Here is a 26,267-nt window from a genome sequence, read left to right as displayed (position 1 = left end):
CGTTGCCTGGTGCTGGTTGAGTGCCTCTTTCTCTTTCCTGTCTTTCCCTCATCTTTTCCCGTCTCTTCCCCCTCTCTCTCTTTTTTTCTTCCTTTTGCTGTCCGGCTGTTGCGATAGGCCGTGTTCGCTAGCTGTATACCGGAGATCATAGACCTAATTGGTTCAAGGCCAAAGTACGGTGGAACATTCAAGTCAGAAAGAGGACGAAGGTAACGTGTATTTTGTGGCACTGGTAGAAATGTAGTTTACATCTCTAACCTTACTTCGTAGTGGTTTTTCGTTTTTCGACTGCCGAACTTCCCCTGCATGATCTCTATGAGCACCCTGATTTATGCGGACTTGTGGAGTCCAATACTAACGTATCAACCAGTCTTAACACCACGTCGCATAGCAATTGTTTCTGATCTCGACCACTAAGAAAGGAGGTAAATGATTGAGCATGATGAACACATCTATCAGTCGCTCGATATCACGCAGCTCAGTGGCTCTGAGCCAACGGAGCTCCTTCAAAATGCATGCGTCAGAAGCATAACAAGGATTGACGAGAACATTAGACCCTAGCGGCTAGGCATTCGTAAAAGAAAGTCCCCACTGCACCTCCTGATTCTCGATATATGGTAATGCCGTTTTTCGCAGGAGTGTGCAGTGTGTGTTAGCGTAGCGTATCTCTCCTGTGAGCATGCTGTTCCACTGATCGCTCGCTCCTCATAACGTTTCGTATACTGAGCACAAAAAAAAAGAAAAAAAAGAAAAAAACCGTGAGAGTGGTTCAGCCGTGCTTTACGCACAAACATCGCGAATGGTTCACAGAACGCTCGATTCATTTATGTGGAGAACATACAGAATACTACACAAAGTAACAGAAGCGATATTCTCCGCGAACAGTCAGGCTCCACCGTAGTTCCCGCGATGTTCGCAGTTGCTGCTCGCTGCATGTCCCGACCCGCACGCCTGCATGTGTTTTCCTTTTTGTTCTTAGACACAATGGAAATAAACGTTGCATGTTTGGTGCTTTGGCCTTCGTTATTTACGAGTGTTTTTCGTCGCATCAAAAGAAACCAAGTTTTGTGTGCCAGGCTGTGTTGTGTGCCATCCGCAGCAGGCTGTACAAGGTGCTGCCTGGGCCAGCTTGCTGTTGGCTTTGAAAATTGCCTGCCGTGCCCACTGTGAATTGATCTGACGTGATGCTCACGTGTACATAGAAGTTATTTTCATCTGCAGACAAAGAACAGGTTGCGACGATGTTCATGCGCGGTTCATGTCAGCTATTCTTAGCAATGCTTATCCGGTTACCTTTTCGTTTCTGAACTTAGCAATATCACCATAGTTATTTCCACTTATTTGGCGCAACAGTTTTTTGGCGTGCAGTTATTTGGCGGAACAAAGCGAAACGTCGGGAACGTAACCAGTGTAATTTGTTTAGCACAAGTATGAAACAACTCAGTCCATGACACCCTGCCTGCACTGCTCCCATGGTTTTGCTCGGCTGCCAGGAAAATGTACTTTACATTGATGATCCCCGACGCTAATGCATTGCTATTAATTTTCTCGTTTCAGAGGCTGCTGTATAAAAAGATTAATGTTAGAGCCGCAAAGGCAGTAGCCTTGACACTCGCGTATAAAACTATATAAGTACATGTAGTCTTTATTGTTTTATGCTTCCGATCTATCGTTTTCTGTTTACCGTTCTGAAACATTTTTGTTTAAGTATTAAGACACAGATTGCGTGAAAAACTTGAGATTAGCCTGTCAAATCTCAGTCGGCCTCACCTACTTTCGTTTTTACCTAGCAGTTCTGGAGTTATGATAGACACTTTCATTGAAAAAAAAAAACGTAGCGGACTCTCTCTTTTTTAATTTTCTGAAAGCGCAGGTAATTATTAGCGCTTTTACGGTCTCGTGTTTCTTTAATGCATTCTATACACTGTATTGCTTACAGCGCTGACCATCATTCTTGCTTACAGGCACATTGTCGTGTGCGGACACATCACCTATGAATCTGTGTCCCACTTCTTGAAAGATTTCCTCCATGAGGACCGAGAAGATGTAGATGTAGAGGTAGTTTTTTTACACAGGTAAGTCGCCACCTGTCACCAGCGGTCCCCCCACCAATCGTGAAGCACTTGCGTTGCAGTAATAAGTCACATTATAAATCTGGTTCTCACCCTGCAGATTTTTTTAAGTATGCGTGCTATAAAATAACTAACAGCGCCCTCACTTTTTTTGTTTTCCTTCAACTGTGATTCTGGAGCCTTCGGCTCAAAAGTGAAGTTAAGGGCAGTATGCTTTATTTTATGTCCGACAGACGCCAGTGGTCTTCGCGGCTTAACGATAGAGCGGGGGCGGGTTAACGTACAACTATTCCACCCTGTTTCTGTTCCGTTCTGCTTGACGTCAAAATTGCGTCGCCGCCAACGCAAGCTCGGTCATTATGCGATGGGGTGTTTTCGCGGCTTTCATTGCATCGCGTGACACACAAGCGCTGTGGGCATCGCCGAGACGATTTCGTACAATCGTGGAGAGATGGTGACGAAGACAGAATACGGAATAGTTCTATTTTCTTCTGTCCCTGATATAGTAACGAGACTGCTTTAAGTGAGATCAACAGACTAGCCCATTTTAAGAAGGAACCGCTATGGAACATTACCACTCGTGTTCAGCAGAAAAAGCGCAACGAGAGAAGTATGGAACACATTTGGTTTGTTCGTTCCACAATAATCATCCACATTCACTCAGCTTGCCTCCATACCGCCTCGCGACATAGTCTAACAATGCACTGTCGCTTTTCCCCCTTGCAGAAAACCTCCAGACCTTGAACTGGAAGGTCTGATAAAAAGGCATTTTACAACAGTGGAGTTCTTTCAAGGCAGCGTCATGAATCCAATTGACTTGCAACGAGTCAAGGTACTTTGAATACGTGTGTCGATTTTTTACCTTAGTTTATTTTGTTTGCCTCTGCGCTTAGTATACGAACTTTGTTAAGATCGAGGCTTTGCTCAAATTCTTGAACACATCAGACTCGCACCGGCGGTCATATGGCGATATCGTGACTGTGAGGTGTGTGACCTTGTGCGTGCGCGCTCCCCCTCTTTCTCCTTCCCCTCTACCTCTATCTTCAAAACTCCCCCATTCCTTTCCCCAGCGCAGGGTAGCCTACCAGTTTTTTTTTTTTTTTCTAGACTGGTTAACGTCCCTGTTCCTTCCTTGTCAAGCTCGAACCATGTGGGCCAGTAATATGTGCAATTTCTCTATCACTATGTCACGTGTCTGTGGGTGCTTACTCTAAACGACCATAGCTGCCTCGTGTTTTACTAATTAATACTGTGACTAAAGAAAATAGCCAGTGCTATCTGTAGGCGCCAGAACCTCATTTATTTTCACATGAAATGCTTATGACCCAATCCAGATGGGCAGCGCCAATCACTACAGTGAGCCAACTGACAGGCTTTTCATCTTTTATTCGCAGGTCCATGAGGCAGATGCATGTTTGGTGCTGGCAAACAAGTACTGTCAGGACCCGGATGCAGAGGACGCTGCCAACATCATGAGAGTCATCTCCATTAAAAACTATTCTGATGACATCAGAGTCATCATTCAGCTGATGCAGTATCACAACAAGGTGTGCATTTTACAGGGAATTCGTTGCTCCGCTTTCTGCTGAAAATAAGCTAAGTAATAAAATCCATGTATTCTGCTTTAGCAGCAACGTATTTTCGAAGTTTTAGCTAGATACATATTGTAAATCTGCCTGATTTAGCATGCGTACGTTATTTAGAACTGAATCCGATTCAACTGAATGTGATTTGCTATTCACTACTAAGAGAAAACGACTTTTTTTTTCGCCGCTCTCTTTTCATTGCTGCGAACGCTACGCCATGGTTAAGTGTATTAGGTGAAACAAAGAGGTATTTTTTGGGCAAGAGGGTCTTGCTGGGCTTTATTGATTTCGCAGGCACAAAATGGAATCAGCTCGCGCGGAACAGGGCAAGTCGGGAGTCATTGGGAGAAGCGTTCGTCCTGCAGTGGACATGGAAACACGACGACGATGATTTATATCAGTTGATCCTAGTATATCATTAACAAAGATGAGCCTGATTCAAGCAGCTTGAATCGTGCCCCCTCAACTACACTTCAAATCCACTGCATGGCCGTCGATCCTGCCGCTCATTGTTTCTGGTAAAACATTCCTTGAAAGCAGGATTCCAAGTTCTTGGTTTTCGCGGAACGTAAGAATAAAAAAAAATACACCCATCGCTAGAGGGCACTGAGGATGCGCTTAAAAGTTGAAGAACTTTTCGTCCTTGAAGTATTTTACATAGCTGTGACGCAACGTTCGCCATTGAAGCCACAGTTCCATCTTAGGGCAATAAGAAAAGCAATGACCGCTTTTCTTCGAGGATCCTCAACAAAGCTTTGCTCTAGTGGATGCGTGATTTCTAACTTTCCACTTTGGTAGCTAAGCGTCATTGCGCCCTGATGATAGCCCTGTAAAGGAATTATTTTTCCGTGTCTGTGTTCTGCCGCTGATAGCCGCAGCCTTTTGTCATTTACAGAATGCAATACCTGGGAAGAAACACGAAGAAACTCGAACAAATTTTGCTAAGAAATAAAAGACGCAGAAGCCTCCTGATAACTGATAATTAACCAGACGTTGAAATTGTTGCAAAATCTTCTACGCGCCGTTATAACTACACACTGATCAACACGAGCAGCATAAAGTAGTAGAGCAGAGACCGTGCAGCTTGACAGCTGCTGTTGCTGTACTTTAGTGAGTGAAAGCCTTGGTAGTAGTTTCCTTATAGAAGAAGAAAACAACAACAAATCGCCTGAAGGGGCGAGAGTGGGCATTCATTTTTTTTTTCTTCTTCTTTTTTTCTTATTTCGCAGGCTTACTTGCTGAATATCCCCAGTTGGAACTGGAAACGGGGAGATGACGTGATATGCGTGTCGGAGCTGAAACTCGGCTTCATTGCACAAAGCTGCCTGGCCCCTGGTTTTTCAACCATGATGGCCAACCTATTTGCTATGAGATCCTACAAAACGGTAAGCCGCCTGACACTACTCCGTAGTAAATTCTCTCATACAAGGGATGTTTCCGATGAGTCGTCAAGGAAAAGCCGTTTTTTAAAGCGTTCGAAATAAAGGAAAACACCCTGTTTCTTTTCAAACCGTGTCTGGGTAGCGTAACAAAGTGCCTCTAAAACCACTCTGTCATACGTGTACGTTTTTTTTTCTACTTTTAATTGCCACTGCACTACGTAATGTTTCCGTGTGTTGTGTTAATTTTGGCGCCATTGTGCAATTGGTTTTTCATTGGGTAACTCGCGCGAAGTATCTTTCTCAGTAAAGCTATGAGGTGGGCTAATTGGTCTTCATTTATTCTTAAGGGTGCGCTGAGTCGACACCATAAGTAATTAAAATACAGAGAGACACAACGTCCGCGTCCTCTGTTTCTTTGTGTATTTTTAATTACTTATGGTGTCGACTCCGCGCAGCCTTAAGAATCTTTCTCAGTGCCCCTTGTAGAGCCTGAATAAAATTATATTGAATTGCAACCTTACCATAATACCGCAGTATAGGCTCATTTGTTTCTTACTCGGCATTTTGCATTGCGCACTGTGATCGCTCTTGATCTCAGGTAGCCTTGATGTTGATTTTTTTATGTGATCAGCTCTTGAATATTTCGCTTGTGCTTTCCTTCCAATATTAATTCCAGGAAGTCAGCTTCTTCAAGAAACTATTTGGTGTGAGTGAGTGCGATGGTGATAACGAGGCGTAGCGCGTAGCTGTATTGAAATGGGTGTAGGTAGAAGCGGGCAGCGTTTTTGGTGGGCTAGACTAGTGCTTGCATCCGGTCTCATTACTTTACTGGGTGAATGCAGAGCTTTGTGCAACTGAATTCGCTTAGGGACAAAACATTTTCAGTGCACGCTTAGTTTTTGTTGTTTTTTTCCTTAGGAGAACGGATAACAGCAGTTGTGGGCTGTGTCTTGGACGTTGTGTTTCCTCTCACCGCGTCTTGCACTCGCCTCTCTCTCTCTCTTTTTCTATGCGGGTGCGGTATATCACATCGGAAATAGCATGCAAAATCAGTTTTCACTCGCTTCTCAGCTGTAGTCTGCACAGAGTTCAAAGGTGCTCTGTCACCGCCCTCAGGGGTCTGATATGGGAAACAAGTGTGCTTTCGACTCCAACGAAATAAAATCGACCATCTTAGGGTGGCATTGTTGAACAGCGACGAAACCTCCTGTGCCTCGCTTTGTTTTTCAGTCTCCTGACATGCCCGCATGGCAAAACGATTATCTGTGCGGCACAGGAATGGAGATGTACACCGAGAGCTTATCCGCCTCTTTTACAGGCATGACCTTTCCTCAGGCAGCAGAGTAAGCACTTGTTGATTAGTTTATTCTTACTTAGATAACTTCATCTGCTTAAGACACCGAACAGCACATATCAATCTATGTCAAGGGTCGTTTGCATTGGTATTCATTTACTACATTCCGTCACTGCGCACAATACATTATGTTCAATCGAAAGAATGACTGCCAAGTGCGATAGCACATTGGGCTTTATGCGGTGGTGTTCGTAGCCTCATATTCGTTATGGGAAGCAACGCCACGTGTATTTCTTTGTAATGACGACGTATGATTTAATGGATATTGCCTACAAACAGTCGTAACCGCTAAAAGAGCTGAAAAGTACTTACCTCTTTAACCGAGGTGTGCACATGGGTTTGTTTGTTTGTTTGTTTGAGTGACTGTTTGTTTTTATCCCGATTCAGCGCACGCATCGAATCCTGACATTTCGTTTTCTTTACTTGAACCTAATATGCACTTTCTGCAAAAGGATTCGTACAGGCTTTATTGGCGACTATGAGAGGGCCTCAGTTTCTGGTTTAAAGCTACGCGATTTTGACGATTACTTCCCTCGTGCGCATTTTGTGACATCGCAATAAGCTAGTGCAGTAACCTTTAATGGTGATTTTAAGCCGTGCCCTTAGCATCAGCTGTTTGCTTGCCACTGGTGTACTTGCTGCCTGATGGAACTCGTCTGTTGCTTTTCAGGCTTTGCTTTGTGAAATTAAAACTGCTACTTTTAGCCATCGAGGTCGCTGTTGATGAAGGCTCAGATTCCAAGATTGCCATCAATCCCAAGAAGAAAATAAAGATTACTCTTAACACTCAGGGGTTTTTTATTGCTCAGTCTGCAGACGAAGTGAAAAGGTAAAAGTGCCTGATCACTGCCTTTTTTTCCCTCTGTACTTAGCGTTAAAGTTTGATTGCCTTTTTCCCATTTATCTAGGGCGTGGTTTTACTGTAAAAACTGCCACGAAGACATCAAGGATGAAAAGCTCATCAAGAAGTGCAAGTGCAAGAATCGTAAGTGTTTTGAAATGCCGGCGCTGCTTTCACTCGGCCGAGAGTCATTGTATTCCAGCCCAAACGTTGAGCAAAGACAAAGCTTTTAAGTGTTGTTTTTTTTTTTGTTTGAATGTATGTATGTTCGTTGCTAAACGGCTAAGTGTTTGCTAGGAAGCGCCATGATCGTAAAGCACATCTGGCCCACGGCATCGTTTCACCTGTGTTTGAATCAAATCATTAGGCTGAGTGTTCAAACGCCGCTTTCTTTTTTGTCGCCCTGGCAGTGAATGAACAGGTGATCATAAATGTGTCCCACGCTTTGTGTGAGCTTTCTGTACAGTCACACTCGCTGTGCTTCAGCTGCCACGATTGAACACGTACTGCCTTGGCAAAACCGCTTTATGCACCGCCCTATCGGAGAGCTAAAAAAAAAAAACACACTGAATCTGCTCTTCTACCCTTGACATGAAATGCTTGCTTGTCGCTTCATGCATTGTGCACCATGTTGTTTACTTTGAAAAGGCAAAAGTATGTATTACACGCTCAACACAACTTGAGTTGTGCGAGCGCCTTATTCATTTTGTTTCTCGTTGTCCTCCGTTTACTGAAATTGACAAAATGTACACACACAAATGTTTTGTTCCTGCTGTTCTTTAAACAAACGAGGAGGCAGCGTACGCTGCGATATCTCATTAATGCGTGATAAGGATGTCTTAATTGATGAAGTATTGCACCACTGTTCCCCACTTTTTTTTAAGAGTTGATTAAACTAGAGTGCGCGAAACTTTTGTTCATTTATGGGCTCGAGGCTGCTCCCACGAGTATTTCCAGTTTCGAATTGTGTTCATCATTTCTCATAATCGCTTAAACAAAATCGCTTGTTTGCGCGAGCGATGGTCAAATAAAAAAAAATAAAATGAAATCTAGACTGTGCTAACAGAGGGCACTTGATCATTCCTAAATTGGTTTAACCTTCGCTTGACTTGCGTCATTCTTGTAGACCGTGTGCTTCCTGCCGGGTCGAGCTTGTCAAACACTGGACATAGAATGAACTACCAAAGGCATCAAAAGCTTAAGCGCTTAATGCTCGCGCTTTTTTTTTAAGATACGATGCCTTATTTCATGGCCACGAGTCTCTCTTTCCGAAGAACTCGATTTAACGGCTGCTCGCAATTAAAAAAAAAACTTAAATACAACAGTAGATCAGTTTCTCCTAATTTCTGCCTTGCTGACAACTTTCGGATTTAATAAAATTTACAAGACGTTCTAATTCAGTCTCGAATGAGACTCACTCAAAAGAGAGAGAAATAGAGAGAGGATTGCATTCTGCTCTTGCAAGCGGCTTATAAAAAAGTAGATAATAGTGCTCTCTTCAGGCAGCAGATCGTAAATCGTTTTTCGTGCTTCTGAGTGCCGCTTTAATGGGTTGACTGTTGTCACGCTCTATAATTCAAAGAAATAATTTGATGCAGCTGCGTGATGTAAGAAATTTCTACGCACTAACCGTAATTATAGTTGGAAAGGGATTTATTAATGCTTACGGCCAGGAAGCAAATGCCGGGTTTGCAGCCTTGAACAAATGAACATTTTGTGTAGTGAATGTGGTTTTGCATTTAACGCGAGAGATGTTTTCTTTGTTTCGTGTTTACCTCCTTTTTAGTTATATTTTCTTTTTTAATTTCACTCTCCACCATGTAAAAGCATGCTTAGTTCTATGCACCTGCAAATTAAAAAGAAAAAAATAATCTTCGTGTTTTCATACATTGCTATGCTCGACCTGAGAGACAGATTAGCCCTAGCGTCAAGTGATGAGCTTCTGCAGAAGAAGCAGCGATCGTTCACATACAAAACTACTCACTTCCCCGAGTGACTAGATTACTAAAACATTCTTACTAACTTACTAAGTCGAGTTCTGATTGTTTTTGTTTTAGTGACTAACATGTGCAGGTGTAGTTGTTTAGGTGTGCTTAAATGCTTTAGACAAGCTATATGAATGTGCTAGTGATGAAAAGTAATGTACTAAAGCCGCAAAGGAGTTTGAACTAAACTGTAATCTTTGGTATGTCATGTGTTCTGACGATGTCTTACAGCCAACAACTAACTGTCTATCCTTTTTTTCTTTCTCTCCCCCATTTTTGCTGGCTTTTCTTTTTACCCGTGTTGCTGCCGGAGTTGGTCTGTTTAAAAAGGGTGTCAGGGCAGTACAGGCAGTTAGTCGAGCAAGTAGGTTGCCTTCAAAGTATCTTTGTTAAATGTTGTGAACGTAGTACGTGTCGCCAGCAGTCCAAAACTGGCTCTGGAAGCTGTGAAAAAGCGCGCAGCCTGACTGCACTTTTGACGACTTTTGGATAGCATCCACGAGTACAAGTTAGGACCTACCCTCGATCGTACACTAAATTTAATATAAACGTCTTTTGTTTTTAAACTTTCACCGCATATCCAAAAATCGAAAATAGGAATGTTAATTACAGCTACGTAACGCGAAGCAACTGCACATGTTTTAATACAGGCGCATATTTAATCCGAAGCTTCCCACGAACAGCGCCCATCGAGACATTCCCATCAGCTTCACCCGGCAAAGGTTTACCTCATAAGATATGCGCATCACACAGTGTGCGGCTCATTAAATGGGCTTGCAGCGTTCTAACAGTAATCACGTTGACACTGTACAACGCCAAACAAGACAAAAAAATTTCCCAAGTTTTAAAGCTTCCAGTTTGTTGATACTTACCGAGTCGACACGTCAGCGTAATAGTTCTTTTCGGCCAAATGAGCCATCCTGCCTCAAAACATGTCTACGCTTGCGCTTCCTCGAAATTATGCCTGACGGCAAAAGTGCAGTCAAGCAGCGTTCCGCTGTAACTGTATTTCGACGTGTAAATGTGACGTAACTCTATCGCACGCAAAAAGCATGCCTTCCTGTCCGTTCGTGGCATGTCTCTCACTTCCTCACGTGCACGTCCGTAATTAATCGGCGTGTCTGCATGCAAATGTCCGCATGACATGTTTGTCTATGAGTGCATGCATTATCCATCACCTCCAGCCTGGTTTGTACGACATGCGCTCTGCCATGGCACTTCGCCACGTGTTGCGTTCTCTGGCATGTCACGTACTGGCCCAGTGTTTGTGCAAAAGATGTCTCCTTCGCGACGTGTTCCGCACCGCCTATGCTTTATTTACATTTAGCTAATTCAATATTAACTTGATTGACCGCACCGAAGAGCTGTTGAGTGCCGTAAAAAACGTACATTAGCAAAAAAAAAAAAAAAGAACGATGAAGTGGTACTGCGGAAGCCCAGAACAACAACGTCGCCGTGGCAATGCGTGTACCTTCTCGCGTGCATAACACCCGCGCATTTAGTATCCTCGATGATCTGAATGAATTCGCCGTTGAGTGCGCGTCACTCTGAAGAAACGAGCGGGATGCGAGCATAAGCACAACGAACGCGTGTGTCGTCATCAAATGCCATCAAATGCAGAACAGCGGCGTGCGTATCAAACAATAGGGACGTCATTTGTCAGGGTCACCTATTAGGCGCATAACCCAATGACGAGTGGCTGATTACGTCTGAAAATGGCAGGCGCACATTTTACTGATATTCCATGCTATGTATAATGTGTTCGTGCAGCGTTTTATCAAGTCTTGTAACTTGACTAGAAATTACGCGTAAATACGCTTATTTGATGAATAGACGTTATGCCAGATTCATTGCAGCTCGACACGAGATAACCTTGTTACAATACCATTGGACATCGTAAGTCATTGTGCGCCTTTCTAATTGACTCGAAATTCAAAATTGTGTCCAACGGTAGTATATTTCATCAGTATCGTAATTTTTTTCATAATACGAAAGAGCGATTCGCAACTTCGCACTGCATAAGTTTCGCGCGTCCAAGGTTTGCTTCATATTATCAAAATCAAGTTCTCGAATGCGTGTGGGCTCCTTGAGAGGATATTCACTCCAGCAGTGCCTAACGAAAAACTTCGCAAAGTACTACGTCATCGTAGTATAGAAACCCTGCCGCTCCATTATTTATGACTCCAAAGTACATATCATCCTTTCCCGAATAATGTTGTTGCTTTATGTGTAACATCCTTCTGTTCGAATCCCACAGCGCGTAGTCTGAAAATGCTGGAAATTTCGATAAAAACAACGCACATTCAACCACCGTTGTCTACGCCGAAAGCTACCAACGCAAATTACTTCAAGTGAAAACGGGAGATGACGTGCTAAAGCAGCTCACGCACTGTGCTTCAGTCCTTTGTGCTTGTAGTGGATGAACCCACTAGCCTTCTCTGAAGAAAATGGCAGCGTCGATGGAAGACATCTTGTCCCAGGAACGACAGAAAGCTAGTTAGAAGAGATTCATCGCGAAAGGGAGTAAGGCCTGCAAACATGATCAGAAGAGAGGAGAACCAACCACAAATGCCGAATATCAACTGAAGGTTCGTGCTGCGGTGGAAAAGAAGGCAGACGCAAAACTTATCTGCGCATTCTCGGGAATGGCAGCGCCACCTGTAAGTTAGGCACGCGTGTGGGTCCACAAAAGAAGTAACTGTGTAGCATTTAACAGTTATCTCTCAGACGCGCACGTATGCCTGATTCACGGTTGGCGATACCGTACCTGAGCACGCGCAGAAATTTTTCCGCCACTGTGCGCCCTTTCGGTTCACAGTCGGAGTCCCTGTCGTCTGGTTCTCTCTTCAGTCCGATTTTCCACGCCTTACTTTCTTCCACGATTGCTCCAGGAGCAGCGTTTTGGACAAGGATGGTTGAAAGAGATTTAACACAAACTCACGTTAATTGAATGACTAAAGTTTAATATGCTATACTAGCGCAAAAGTTTCACGGCGTGCACAGGACCTCCGCCTAGACACACTCTAACTTGCATGCGTGTTTAACTTCTCGCTAGGGGACCAGTACAAATGGCTACGAGGTGCTGTGTTATATGTGACTTCTTTTCTGTCTGTAGCCTGTGTCACATCATCGTGCGTGCCTTTATGTGCATGTGTCCTGTCTTTAACCGCTGCTGTCTTTCAGCAGGCATTGTTCTTCAGTAGTGCTTACCACTGAGCCACTGGCACGCTAGTAACGTGGGTGGTTGTCTTGTTCACTAATCCACAGATGAAGGTCTGCATAACTCCAATGTTCCCACTTTCACACCACCCGAAATACCCAAGAGAGTCAAGTTACGAGGTAGTCATCCTTTCACTAACATCTTCTGCTGTAGTTTGCATGCTGACTGTGTCTTTGAACTGCTGCCCGCTAATAGGCGTGTTCTCAATTGTACTAAAGATTAGGCACGTTGTCATTTATGTTGTGTTCTTTCCTAGTTTAGCTTGTGCAGAGCACTAGTGACTCATTTTATTTGCTTTGCTGTTTTTCTGTCTAGTTCACACTTGCACTTCGACAATCACTTGTCGCAGCTGTAGTTGTGTTCTTGTGACGTCTCTGACGACTGTGTGTGCGGAAAACTGTTTTATATAGCTTTTTGTTTACATGTGCAGTTTCTAATCCCACCAGAGCAATCTGGACACGCAACACGGTTTCACTTGCTAGCAACTAAGTGCTGAGTCAAGCCAATGGCCGGTTAACAATCTGCTTGTGTGACTTCCTGTGGCATCGTCGCACTATTCTAAGGAGAGGGTAGCGAACATGCTCTAGCTGCATGTATTTTTACTGTTACGTTAAAAATGAGGTAGCGTGAAAGTTTCAGAGAGATATAAGCTTCTTAGAGATGTGCTGCATTTTTTTTTTTTCGTATGAGTAAGTATAGTTTCTTTGTATTCAGTGTGGCATTTTTACATTAAAGTCACTGAAACGAAAGAAGCGCAGGAGCTGAACTAGATTGCTGACTATACCTAATAATACGATCAAAATTTGAGCTATTTGATCAAAAGGTACAGATATAGTAACGCATACACCTAGTGACGTCAACGTCTGACGTTCTGTTACTTAATTGCTGTATTACTTATGCTTATTAGACGAAATATGGCTTAAAGAAAGACGACTCTGATGAAGGGCTGTATCAGCTACATCATCCTAGTCACCGATTGTTCGATTGTTAACTACCGAAAAAATGTGAGTGAGAGAAATATAAAACACGTCCTGGTGTTTTGAAAGTTCTGATGCTGTATGAGCAGCAATAGTTATCCGTCGAAGCGTGCGAACTTAAGAGAACTGCGTTGTTGTCCTTGAAGTTAACATTATGAAGGTACTTGCTCGTTAGTATGCACTGAGTATATTCTTTCTTCTTTGTGAGAAGGACTCCTTAGATGCTTTTGGCCAGTTCGCTCAAAACATTGCTGTTCTATGAAACCAACACGCACTGTTGTAGCCATTGACTTACCACAAAAGATTGAAAGTTCTACATCATGGGCGTGTTAATTTGAAGTCCTAGAAAAATAATTTCTGATGCGTCGTGCGTGCAAGCGATGTTGCTTGCATGATAGAATTTATTAATACGTTCGTAATCTACTGAGAGATGGAGACATATAAATGATATGCGGAAGGCAGGGAGGCGAACCGGAAGATAAATATCCAGTTTGCTACCCTGCACTGTGGAAGGGCGTAAGGGGAGACAGAAAGGTAAGAAATAAAATAATAAAGAAAGAGGGAGATAGGTTAAACAATTTAGCAGGACATGTTGCTCAGCTAGTTGGTTCATTACTTGAGGACAACCCCGCCATGATGGTCCAGTGGTTATGGTTCTCGAGTGCTGACCCGAAAGTCGCGGGATCGAATCCCGGCAGCGGCGGCCGTATTTTCGATGGAAGCGATAACGCTTGAGGCCCGTGTACTTAAATTTAGGTGCACGTTAAAGAACCCTATGTGGTCGAAATTTCCGGAGCCCTCCACTATGGCGTCCCTCATAATCATATCGTGGTTTTGGGACGTTAAACCCCAACAATTGGTATTATTCCTTGAGGAGAAAAGGTGCGGCGCTAAGTAGACGAGGCCTAATATAGGACACGAACCGACATGCTGGTGCGCCGCAAGAATCGGTCATGCTGCCCAGGACCTATTCTTGGTCGACAGATCTGGTTTAGCTGGAGGCAAGTTGGCATCCGCAAAAGCTGCTCTCTCTTTTGACGTGCGACGTCCGTCTTTCAACCAGTAACAAGTGCATTAATGCCAAAATCAGCGCTAGTAATGTAGTTACGATGTATAGATGTGTGGATGACTATCTTGTGTTTTTAAATATAACTTAGACTATAGCCTTGTCGTTGCTGTTGCAGGATTAACTAACGCATTCTTGACAGAATATGGCGGACTGGATATTTCACCTGGGAGTTGCCTGAGGACAACTGAATTCAGCTTCTGGATCTTAAATTTATTTTCACGAAGGGCCACGCGTGCTGGATGTATAACCATAGGTCTAAGAAAATCCTTTTGCCATTTGACAGTGCACTTTCTAAACCGAACAAGAGGGGAATGGCTAACACGTGCTTCAATGCTGCATTAATGAAGTCATGTGAGCACACTCTTTTTACAGGTTATACTCATCAGATTAGCCGATTGAAAGACCTTGATTTCATCCCCCCGTTATTACGGGTGTGTGCGAAAGCCTCTTGCAGAAGCTAAAACAAGGGGAAAAATGCAGGAGCCAAAAGAAAAAGTGACTACGCACGCATTATCTTACGTTCGTCAGCTCTCGCGCAATATAAGGAAGGTCGCAGCTAAATACAGTGGGCGCATTGTGTTCTCTGCTCCATGAAAACTGGCCAAGAGTTGCCCTTTGATGGCGAATAAGCAGCCGGCTGCATGCTCCAAGAAGCACGCCACGCGATACACCGAGTGTGTCAGCAGTGTGGTTTATAATATTCCCCTAAGCTGCGGTAGGGTGTACATCGGACAAGCGGGCAGGGGCTCCAACGATTGTGCGAGAGAGCACCGCTGGGCGCTCAGCAGCAACAAGGACAGGCCATTGCAGACCATTGGCAGACCATTGCAGACGCTGTGGTTGTGCGCCACACTTGAACCTGACCAATTTCTAAGGAAAGGAAGAAGCCGCGCTGAAAGGGAGACAAGTGGGACGCTCCTAAAAAAATGAGCAGGCAATCAGTGCGTTAGCACGCCATCACTAGTATTAAGTGAAAAATAATTGATATTCTTAAAGGATACCCTGTAGTCGTCGGCAACTTTAGTTTGTGCAGTTGTCTCGTTTGCCTGTTACTCGGTATGAGACTTTAATGGACACGTGTTCCTTTGCGTGCGCTTAATTGTTCAGATCAGATCAATGCAGATACCGTTACATATCTGTCGACTCTGTTGAACCACTGGCTCACCTTGACTGGTTAGTTCACGTCACTCATAATAGTATGTCTGTACTGAGATTACTTTGCACGCCTTCATGAGCAAAAGAGCATGGTTTCTGCTATTAAACAGTTGAAAGTTGGCGGCCGTGTCTGACGGATCGTGTACTCTGTCAGTCCTCGTCTACATAGCGCCACACCTTCTGTCCCTATAGGTAAAACACACACAAAAAGACACGGGAGTGTCAGTCGTTCAACGAGGCGGGTTGCTCGCAGAAAATTCAGCAGCGGCTTCGTTGCGTTCTGATGTTGCTTCGCTGCTTCCGAGCATTCCGGCATTCAAAGATCGATTGCTCAGAAAGCGGCTGGTCGTTTAGGCGTGATAATACTGATAATACTGCTAATACTGCTAGAAATACTGTCTCAGGGAGTTGTAGCAAGAACAATGACAGATGATGTGTTCAATGATTTCCTCGCTGCCGCACTGGTCGCAGGCAGCATTGTCTGCCATTCCGATGCGGCAAGCAGGAATTTTTGTAAATGACACTCCAAACCACAGGCGGCAGACAACGGTTGTCTTGGTCTGGGGCAGTCCAGATAGAATTAGGAAGGAAGGACGTTCGGGCGGGTTGGTAGTTCATCGTACTTCAGATATCACAGCACGCTACACGAACACGAAACAAGATGAAGACAGGACAAGCGCTTACCAAAGAACACAGATCTAAAGGAGCAACAGAAGAAATGCCCAAGACACTAGAAGTACACTTCAGAAGGGAGGACGTTTGGGCGTGTTGGCAGATCCTCGTACTTCAGAAACACGCTCAAACGTCTTCCCTTCTGAAGGGTATTTCTGGTACCTTGGGCATTTCTTGTGTTGCTCATTTAGATCTGCGTTCTTTGGTAAGCGCTTGTCCTGCCTTCACCTTGTCTCGTGTTCGTGTAGTGCGCCATAGTTTTTGAAGCACGATGAACTGCCAACGCGCCCAAACGTCCTCCCTACTGAAGTGTATTTCTAGTACCTTGGGCCTGTCTTCTGTTGCTCCTTTGGATCTGTGTTCTTTGGTTAGTGCTTGTCCTGTCTTCACCTTGTCTCGTGTTCGTGTAGTGCGCCATGGTTTCTGAAGTACGATGAACTGCCAACGCGACCAAACGTCCTCCCTTCTGAAGCGTATTTCTAGTACCTTAGGCCTGTCTTCTGTTGCTCCTTTGGATCTGTGTTCTTTGGTTAGCGCTTGCCCTGTCTTCACCTTTTCTCGCGTTCGTGTAGTGCGCCATAGTTTCTGAAGTACGATGAACTGCCAACGGGCCCAAACGTCCTTCCTTCTGAAGTGTATTTCTAGTACCTTGGGCCTGTCTTCTGTTGCTCCTTTGGATCTGTGTTCTTTGGTTAGTGCTTGTCCTGTCTTCACCTTGTCTCGTGTTCGTGTAGTGCGCCATGGTTTCTGAAGTACGATGAACTGCCAACGCGCCCAAACGTCCTCCCTTCTGAAGTGTATTTCTAGTACCTTAGGCCTGTCTTCTGTTGCTCCTTTGGATCTGTGTTCTTTGGTTAGTGCTTGTCCTGTCTTCACCTTGTCTCGTGTTCGTGTAGTGCGCCATGGTTTCTGAAGTACGATGAACTGCCAACGCGACCAAACGTCCTCCCTTCTGAAGCGTATTTCTAGTACCTTAGGCCTGTCTTCTGTTGCTCCTTTGGGTCTGTGTTCTTTGGTTAGCGCTTGCCCTGTCTTCACCTTTTCTCGCGTTCGTGTAGTGCGCCATAGTTTCTGAAGTACGATGAACTGCCAACGGGCCCAAACGTCCTTCCTTCTGAAGTGTATTTCTAGTACCTTGGGCCTGTCTTCTGTTGCTCCTTTGGATCTGTGTTCTTTGGTTAGTGCTTGTCCTGTCTTCACCTTGTCTCGTGTTCGTGTAGTGCGCCATGGTTTCTGAAGTACGGTGAACTGCCAACGCGCCCAAACGTCCTCCCTTCTGAAGTGTATTTCTAGCACCTTGGGTCTGTCTTCTGTTGCTCCTTTGGATCTGTGTCCTTTGGTTAGCGCTTGTCCCGTCTTCACCTTGTCTCGTGTTCGTGTAGCGCCCCGTGGTTTCTGAAGTAGAATTTGGAACCGGAGGAACGGGTCCAGCTGGTGGAGGTGGGCATGCAGAAAACCGGGCGTATGTCATATAGATCGTGCAACATCATGCACAAACTGCTCGTCAATTTGCTGCTGCGTTAGTGATTCACAGCGGAATGGGTTCCTGCACGCCATTTTCATGAGCAATTTGAAATGAGCAATTTGAAATCGTAAGCAGGCGCTTTCGTCAAACCTTTAACGACTACTTCTGCTTTTGGAGACTTTTTGCACAAAGACGAAGATTCTTTCATTTAAAAAGACCGTTGTTGGCGTTGCACACTGCTAGGCAGAGCTCGGTACAAAGAGCAGACGTCTTGTGTCACATCTTACTGCCCCGGCATTTTGATCAAGCTGGGGTTACGAAAAATTGCAACATTGATTTTTTATTTATTCGACGAGGCTAGACTTTCCATCCTTCTCGATTTTTGGAAGCAAGCTCGCAAAAGTAGAAAAAACGTAGACAGTAAGAAACTATCGCATATCTTTCCTTCGTTGAATAAGATGCTTTCCTGAACGCAGCCGAGTTGATCGCTAGAGGCTGTAAGATGTGCAGGTAGTCAAAATTAACAACCTAGGCCATCACACATGCTGTTTTCACATATACCGCAGGTGAAGGCAACCCGGCTGCTTGCGTGCTTCGAAATGTAAAAGCATACTTAGGCCTCTTGGTTCAGCGAATGGCATCAAGCATCTGAGGTGTTCACTCTCACCAGGCATTGCGTGCTTAAAAGAACAAATGCAAACTGTTCGTTTTTGTGTTGATTTGCACGTTCTGTTTTGTTTTACTCACCTAGTTGAAGAAGAAAGCTTTACCTACACGGGTATGTTCATTCGCTGTTATTTTACAGCACTCCGTGCTACGCACGTTTCTTGGACTACGAGTCCACAACTGTTCCTTATTTTATTTATATTTCTAGGTATAGAACAAACATTTACTTTTCGTCTAGTGTAGAACCCAGTAGTCCAGAAAGTTAGACTGCATCTTAATAGGCTTTAGGTTGCATGCTACCACACCTCTTGCTCGAACGCTTCAACACGGTTTGCGAGGTCCAGGCTGAAGAGTATAGAAAACCCGGCAGATAACGACCATGAGTATGTGCAATGCTTTGTGCTTATAGTTCAAATAAAGAGGCAAGGGAGAATCGTTAAATCGGACATTGTCGCAGCCATTTTTGTTTATACGCTCGCAACCTTGTTTAAGCTCATCATTGTTCCCGCGTTTATCCGTTATCCTTTTTTTTCTTTTTCTTTCTCACTGCATTTTGCATGTTTTAAAACACACTTCTTCATTATCTGAATTAGAATGCCTGATTTCCCGTGCAACTAGAAGCTATGCATGTCCTGCGTATGCATTCCTAGAGCTTCTAAAAAGATCACCCCATCAACTGCGGGGCTCGATTGACGAGCGTCAGCCTAAGCTGGGCCTTCTGTACGGATGATGCCCTCCAAGCCCCTTGCGCAAGCTTTCCTTTAGGAAGCGCCGATTTCTACAGCATTTACTATTGCGCACGCCCGATGCTCGAATGGTTCGCGAAGGGCGCCGTGTATCTGCGGTGTAGACTGTCGGCCCGTAGCTAGAGTGTTTAGCCTTACGGAGAAGAAGAACGTATTACCAGCATGAGTAGTAATACGCCGCATGCTAGTATTTCAAAACGCGTTTTCTAACTCCGCTGGCGGGTTGTATAAATTAAACATTTACAAAACTAATATTCCCCTACGAGGAGACTTCCTTTATACTGAAACACTCAAAAGTAGAGAGGTAGGACACTGACATTTTCGATAGGGATTTCTGCAATGTTTATCGAAAAAAAACGGTGTAAAAATTCTTCACATCGCTCTTTTAAACGATGCCTCGTCACGGCAGAGACTAAAATTCGCACTTGCTCAAGAAAAGTTACATAAACTTTTAATACAGAGAGTTAAGGTGATCTAGATTTGGTTCTAAAATCCTCTAATTATGCCGTTCTGATGTGTTTAGTAAATTTACCCTTGAACTACTCAGTAGTGTAAGCCATCTTTTTCTGGTAAACTTCTTGCCAATGACCATGCCCAAGGAAAATTTTTTACGGACTTCATTTTTGGATATTTATGAGCAAGTTACTTAATTTCGTTTTACAGAGATTGTTTGTGTTTGCCTGAGTATCACAAACTCAATAAAATTTAGCGCCCACTTGCTCACTCTTATTACATTTCAATTTAATTAAGAACCTTCAATTAAAAAAAAAGTATCCTGCCTATAGACGTTTTTACGTAAGACATATGGGCGCCGCCACCTTGGGCTGTTAAAAACGAACGTTTTTTTTTTGTTTTTGTATGCCGCGACGTGAATTGATAAGGTCGGAAAACGTCAAATGCACCGACTCAACCGTTTGCATGCGTGTACGTTCCCCGTGGCACTGTTCGTTTATTAGTTGTCAAAGATACAAAACGGCAAGTTTGACAGCCCACTATGGCGGTACAGAAACCCGTCCGTAAAATAGTCAATACAGCCGCAAATTTCATGGTATTAGCCCCGAAACACAAGACGTAGCGTGATGCGTGTATCAGGCTTTTTCTTTTCCTGTGCGCTAGAATTGCATTATTTTTTTTTTTTCATTCGATAAGGAACTTCAGTTTCGTTCCTAATCACGCTTATTCTGAAGGGGTAGGATGTAAATTTCAGGGCTGCCAAGGTGATCGTCGCGGTCCTTGTAAAACGAGCCCTTCTATTAGCGTTTGCGAAGACACGTCCCAAATATCTCAAGCGCCGTAAGGGGACGGAGGGCAGTTGTCCTTCACTGCTTGCCCAAAAAGCTCGAGTGAATGGGCTGGGGACGGTCTTTCAGATATTTTTTTCTCTTCCCTTACATTTCGTCCACAATCAGCCACTCAGCCTCCAGCGGGCAACAACAACGACCAGAACCGCGTGAGCTCTGCACCGAAGCCAAAGCCAAGTACAAAAAAACACGACCAGAGCAATTCGCTGACATCGCCCAACGAGCGCGGAGGACGCTCTGCTCCCCCATCCTACGCCAGGTAAGCCCTGCGGCGAGAGTCGCTTGTGCCAAGGGAGACGTGTCCACTCGCGCGTACAAGCTGCTGGGCAGTGCTCATGACCCTTCGCGCCTCGGCCATTGCGCCCGTGGTCTGTTGCGTGGCCTGAATCGATCCGCATGACTCGCCAGGACGGTTAATATCAGTCAGAGGCTGGTGCTGGCTGTTCCATATCCTTCTGCCGAGTGTCGAAAAAGCTTGGAGTCAGGCTGGCAATGTCGCAAGCACACTGTGACACTCAACTGTGACACTCGCTCTCCTAACACTGAGTGTTTCCCGAAGTGCGAAGGGATATTCCGACAGAACGGCGAGCCTTCGCGGGAGTCGACACAGGCTGCGCGCGTGAGGTACAGAAAGACGTCGCCCGAAGAGATCACGTGGTGCCTCTGTTGGAAAAATGATATACCTGAGGAATATCGAGGCGCTTCACGATCAGAGTAAACGAGGCGCATCCTTTCGCGCTTCCGCCTCGTTAATCTTTCGAGCAATAAGCGCGATCTCCTATTCATTTGTTTATAGAAACTCAGAATCGGAATGCGCTTCGCCTAACCGTGTGACTTGCTTCTTTTCTTTCCAGAATCAAATCGCTTCGCTTGTCAGTCTTGCTAATATACGCACATTTACAGCTACTTCGAATGGATTCAACCGGCGACATGCCAAGCAGCTGCTTTCTTTGAGAATATCCTACTACGCCGAGCCAGTTAGCTGCGCAAAAGCGATCGGTGGAAAATACGTTCACCTGCGACGCGTAACGCGCACAGGCAGGCAGGGTGAATCATACAAATTGTCTTGATAAATATCACGGTCGAGTTTCCTGTGCGCATGGGCAGCCACGTAAAGCGAAAGAAAAAAAAGTCAGCTAAATATAAACCCGTTAACACTGGGTATGTCGCTCCTGTCTACGAGGCAACGAATCATTAGCGAGACACTCTGAACACTTCCCTACTTCAGCCTCTGACTGTCTCTTCTTGTTGACGAGTCAGAGGTGACCTGCGTGCTCGCGATATGTTGTAGATTGTATTCCGACTACGGGTCATGCTAGAAGCAGGAATCAATAAGGGCTAGGCGTCAGTATTGCTGATTTCTGTGAACTATGAAATGAATAACTTTGAGAAAGCGTAATTAAATGTCTTACATGGCAAGTGCCCCCTTACCTATTTCGATCGGCTGATTCGGATGGCATTGATCCGTATATTATGCCATAATTCACTCTTTTGCAGTAACTGTCAACGTCTCCAAGAAAACAACAGGAAAGCAGAACAGCGATGCGTTTCACGTTCGTGACGCCTTGCTGTTGTTCCTTGGCTCTCCCTTGTCAGTAACTCGAGAACACTGGTACTGTCAGGAAATAAACCATACTGGCATTGGGTTGCGCTTAATGAAGATATGGACAGTGAGGCACACAAAAAATCACAAACGGGAGCGCTTTAGCAACTATAGCGCTCCCGTTTGTGTTTTTCTGTGTGCCTCGCTGTCTCCTTTTCTTCAATAAGCGCGACTCAAAACCCGTACGCATTACTAACTAGTCCAAGGAACAGCACTCTTAATGTATCAAGACTTGGGCGAGAGAGAAAAAAAGTGAATCTTGTCGCAACCTCTATGGTTCGCATGAACTCGACGGCTCTATATTTTTTTTACACAGCTCCTGAGCCTATAACAATTCACTTTCAGCCAGCATGCCTGTGCGTTTAGGCAATTCAAGGCCGTATTCGCAAAACACTTGGTGACGCCGTGGCCAGTGCATTTTTGCCTGAGGCAATTACTTGCCATACTCGCTCGAGCGAGCCATAATCAGCTATAAGGCCGTGGAATCGGGACGCCACGATCACTAAGGGAGCAGCGTATGTCTACTGGTATGCTGTACTGAAACATGTACAGTAAAGTTATTGGCAGAGATCAGGTTTTCTTCTTTTTTTTTTTGGAAAGGACACTTAGTTAATTTTGTATTATTGAATAGTCTGCCTCAGCGAGGCAAACAGTGTTGATGCCAACAGCTTCTTGTATTACAAAAAGGTAAGTGAACTTTGCGTTCTCAGCTGCTGTACATCATTGTCATGTGAAAATATGAGGCGTCAAACAGGCGTAACGCTTGATGACAAGAAGGGACGGAACCTAAAATGCTTGTTCAATACAGATTTCTATCTTTTTGCAGCAAAATTGTTTCGCGCTTCGAGTGGTCGAGGAAAATAAACATTCATAAATGTTGCCACGACCTTTACTATAGTAGCAGCGGCCACACTTTTGTTGAGAGACTGCAAAGTTTCAGTGCGCATTGAAGAACAGATTCGCCACATCATTGGAAAGGGAATACGGTGCTGCACAACCGAGTCGCTCAATGTCTGGAAAGCACAGGAGCTTTCTTTCTGGATAGCTTGTGGCGTAAAATGAGCTGCTTTCACGGATTCTAAATCCCACAAAGCGACTACACCTGTCATAAGCACGCCAAATCGTGCAAGCAGACCGCGACAGGACCAGTTCAGCCCATGCACTTCGATGTGAATATCCTTTCCCACCATTCTACAATAAAGAAAGAAAAAAGCCGAGACACAACAGCAGATTAAACGTTAAAGCGTTGGCGGACTTGCTGAATTTCACGGCTCATTTCACCTTGGCGGATGCTCAAGATTGAAAACATAAGACAAGTGGGGGCTTAGTTCTAGCTGTACGCTTACAAGATTTTCTGTTGGGCTAGCTGCTACAGGATACTTCAACCAGCCTGGTGCAAGTATTCCAGCTAGGAGTGACAGCTGGTCGTCTCTCCTGCAGGTTTCAGGTGAAAGCCCCGAAGGTTACCACCTTAACCAAAACATACTTTTAATGCTGACGCATGAATAAACAGGATAACTGTCATCATGTAGGTTGCGTGCTTTGTAATTGTCGTCGTTCAACGAAGCTTGTCAGTTTCGCCTGGAGGCCGGCAGTGTTCTGTTAAGAGCACCGGGGCAAAACTAATTTCTCTCATCCAGTTCTGGACGGCGCTAGCCACCGCTCTTTGCTGGGCGGTCGACGTATTAATGCAAGACAGGCGCCATCGGCTCCTCTTTTCCTTTTCATGGGTACTTTTCAGGCACATTTCTTTCCCGGCGCAAAGGTGTGCAGAAAAGGTACCGAAACAAACTGGGCGCTCTCACATGCCTTGAAGCACGTCTATCTTCAAATCACCGCATCAGCAGCATCCGCTTTCTCGAACACTCGACTTTTTATTTTCCGTTCCTTTCTCAAACTTGCGCACCTCTCGGCACGAGCGTCTCTCCACACACTCTCACTCACTCACTCGTTCACTTTCACTCTCACTTGCGTGTGTGTGAGTAGGCGCGACAAATGGCGGGGAAGGGGGGTAGCTCCGCTCGCTTCGTTTTCTCTTTGTTTCTCCTCACTGGGATGCACTCTTTTTTCTCGTAGTGGCCGTTGGGTGATTGAAGCGAGCGTGTACATGCACCCACTCGCACTGCGCGCGCGCGTGTGTGTGTATGTAGCAGCCACGCCGCGCGCAGCCTTGTACGAACGCACTCGCGGCCACCTCACAGCAGATTTTTGTGTATGTTCCCCTCTCTTTGCAGTCCTGTCTCTGACACTTCCCACGTCACGCGGACGGCTGCGCCCGACATGTTTGCTGGCTTACACCTTGCCTATGAGGTCAAAAAGCTCATGTATGCTTTCCTTTTCTCTCTCTCTCTCTCTCTCCTTCGTTTGACTGCCTCTCCCAGCTGGCCCCTTCATTCCTTGCTTCCCATATATATATATATATTTTTTTTGTCTTGTACGTGCACTGTGCAGGTAGCGATGCACGCATGACGCTCCCGCTATGAATGCTTATACTCAACCGCTCCGGCCAGTCGAATGTCCGAATGCTTTTCTGGGGTCTCTTCACGCTACGGTCCCCAGAGGCTGCACTCGAGAACACGACAGACGCCTAGTGAACATGTAGACGCTCTGCAGCAAAAGAAAACCTAAAGCGCAATATATACATCTTGCTTATTCTCCGAGGCGTATTTTTATGTGTGACCTTTGCTTGCTTCTGGACCGCCAGAGACACTTTGGTGTATATGGACATCGCAAATGTATACGAGACACAGTCCTAACAAGCTTTCAGGTATTTCTGGCGGCGACAGAACACAGCCGCGAAAAATCGCAGGTCATGTGTTGACGTCACGCCCTCGTAGTGCATGCTTTTTACATTGATAGGTTATTTAATTGTTTCTATGCATAAACGATTTGCCGGCCTTTTTTCTCTCCATACGACCTATACCATCAACCTGAAACTTTAACCACAGAGCCTGCCTCTGGTATTGGCACATATCACCCGGTACAGTATTTCCCTCTTAGTTTAGCGTAACTGTAGTAAGCTGCAAACCCCAGAAAGGAGTCTCACTCACTATGCTGCATGCGCTACTACACTGCATGTAATGCTCAGAAAGCAAACGCCTAACCTTGCATCGCCGCCTGTGCTTACAGTTTGCCAAAGAACGGAAAGGTTAAAAATCTGAACGCTATTGCCACTGCAAGCTACAAGCAGCATAACCCGGAAGTTCTACCCTTTTGTCGCAGACAGTGATTTACACTAGCTTTTCTTTGTCGTGTTACTTAAAGAAAATATAGTTTTCATAAACACTTTTGTAGAACAGCACACAGGTGCGCACCCCTAGTTAAAGCCCAAAATGTGCGGAAGCCACGCCAAAGTTGTCCATGAGAGTGGTGTAGTGGACCATCCACAAGGTCCTTTTGCACTCGAAGGTCCTGATAGCTAATGACTGGAGAGGAACCTTTGTAGCATAGCACTGCAAGGAGTATAAAGTCAGGTTCATTGTACGACAACCCGGAGTCGACTTTAGTCGCATTCATTTCGGCCCAGGTTTTTCTAGTCCCACTTTCCATTGCTACCCCTTGCAGTGAAGCTTCATCTTTACGCTGTCAGCTATCTATTTAAAAACCGTGGACGAAGCCTACAGGCCACTATATGTCTTATGCTTTGCAGTATATTATGGTGGCTTTCCGAAAAACTGCACCTTCAGAAGCAAAGAACAGCTTTCACTCACTCAATGAAAAAAGCTTGCAGGCTGTTTTTTACGGCCAACAAGCGGGCCGTTTTAACGCGTTCAGAAAATATAAACTTTCTAAAGTGTCATTCTGCAAGCAATTTCTGGCTGGTGCTAAATCTTGCGCAAGAAACGACAGAAGGAAAAGTAAGACAGCGTCGCTAAAATACCAACATCTCTTATTTCTTGTTAGTGCAGACTGCGTTCTTGTTAAAATCAAATTGATAAGCTCGCTACTGATGATGGTTTGGTGACGGTATGTTTCAATCGCGTTAACCTAGAAAGGCGTCATTCCGTGCAGGCTGATCACACAAAATGTACGCTTCGTCGTTAAATGAATGAAGCTATATATATATATATATATATATATATATATATATATATATATATATAATATATATATATATATATATATATATATATATATATATATATATATATATATATATATATATATATATAT

The 26,267-nt window shown here is 44.7% G+C and overlaps 1 protein-coding gene and 1 long non-coding RNA gene across 3 annotated transcripts in view; one reads left to right on the top strand and one right to left on the bottom strand.

Moving 5' to 3' along the window:
• The window catches only part of LOC119402170 (calcium-activated potassium channel slowpoke), a 189,056-nt gene that overhangs the window by 141,637 nt on the left and 21,152 nt on the right, over positions 1–26,267 (top strand). The window contains exons 11-22 of one of the 2 annotated variants that reach the window (XM_049417706.1): positions 1,965–2,075; positions 2,799–2,904; positions 3,467–3,619; positions 4,888–5,043; positions 6,271–6,383; positions 7,065–7,223; positions 7,303–7,385; positions 9,534–9,584; positions 12,488–12,559; positions 18,530–18,556; positions 20,600–20,750; positions 24,329–24,418. In XM_049417706.1, coding sequence (XP_049273663.1) covers positions 1,965–2,075; positions 2,799–2,904; positions 3,467–3,619; positions 4,888–5,043; positions 6,271–6,383; positions 7,065–7,223; positions 7,303–7,385; positions 9,534–9,584; positions 12,488–12,559; positions 18,530–18,556; positions 20,600–20,750; positions 24,329–24,418 — 1,272 coding nt within the window. The remainder of the gene's footprint in view (positions 1–1,964; positions 2,076–2,798; positions 2,905–3,466; positions 3,620–4,887; positions 5,044–6,270; positions 6,384–7,064; positions 7,224–7,302; positions 7,386–9,533; positions 9,585–12,487; positions 12,560–18,529; positions 18,557–20,599; positions 20,751–24,328; positions 24,419–26,267) is intronic. The other variant, XM_049417707.1, reaches the window with a different exon arrangement.
• Positions 16,384–17,990, bottom strand: LOC125759298 (uncharacterized). The gene is made up of 3 exons (XR_007416866.1): positions 17,448–17,990; positions 17,028–17,123; positions 16,384–16,865 (listed from the first exon to the last, which is right to left on the bottom strand). It is a non-coding gene; the product is annotated as an uncharacterized LOC125759298 (long non-coding RNA).

This window comes from Rhipicephalus sanguineus, chromosome 1, assembly GCF_013339695.2.
Source record: "Rhipicephalus sanguineus isolate Rsan-2018 chromosome 1, BIME_Rsan_1.4, whole genome shotgun sequence".
In the NCBI taxonomy this organism is placed as follows: domain Eukaryota; kingdom Metazoa; phylum Arthropoda; class Arachnida; order Ixodida; family Ixodidae; genus Rhipicephalus; species Rhipicephalus sanguineus.
This window is presented reverse-complemented; position numbering and strand designations above follow the sequence as displayed.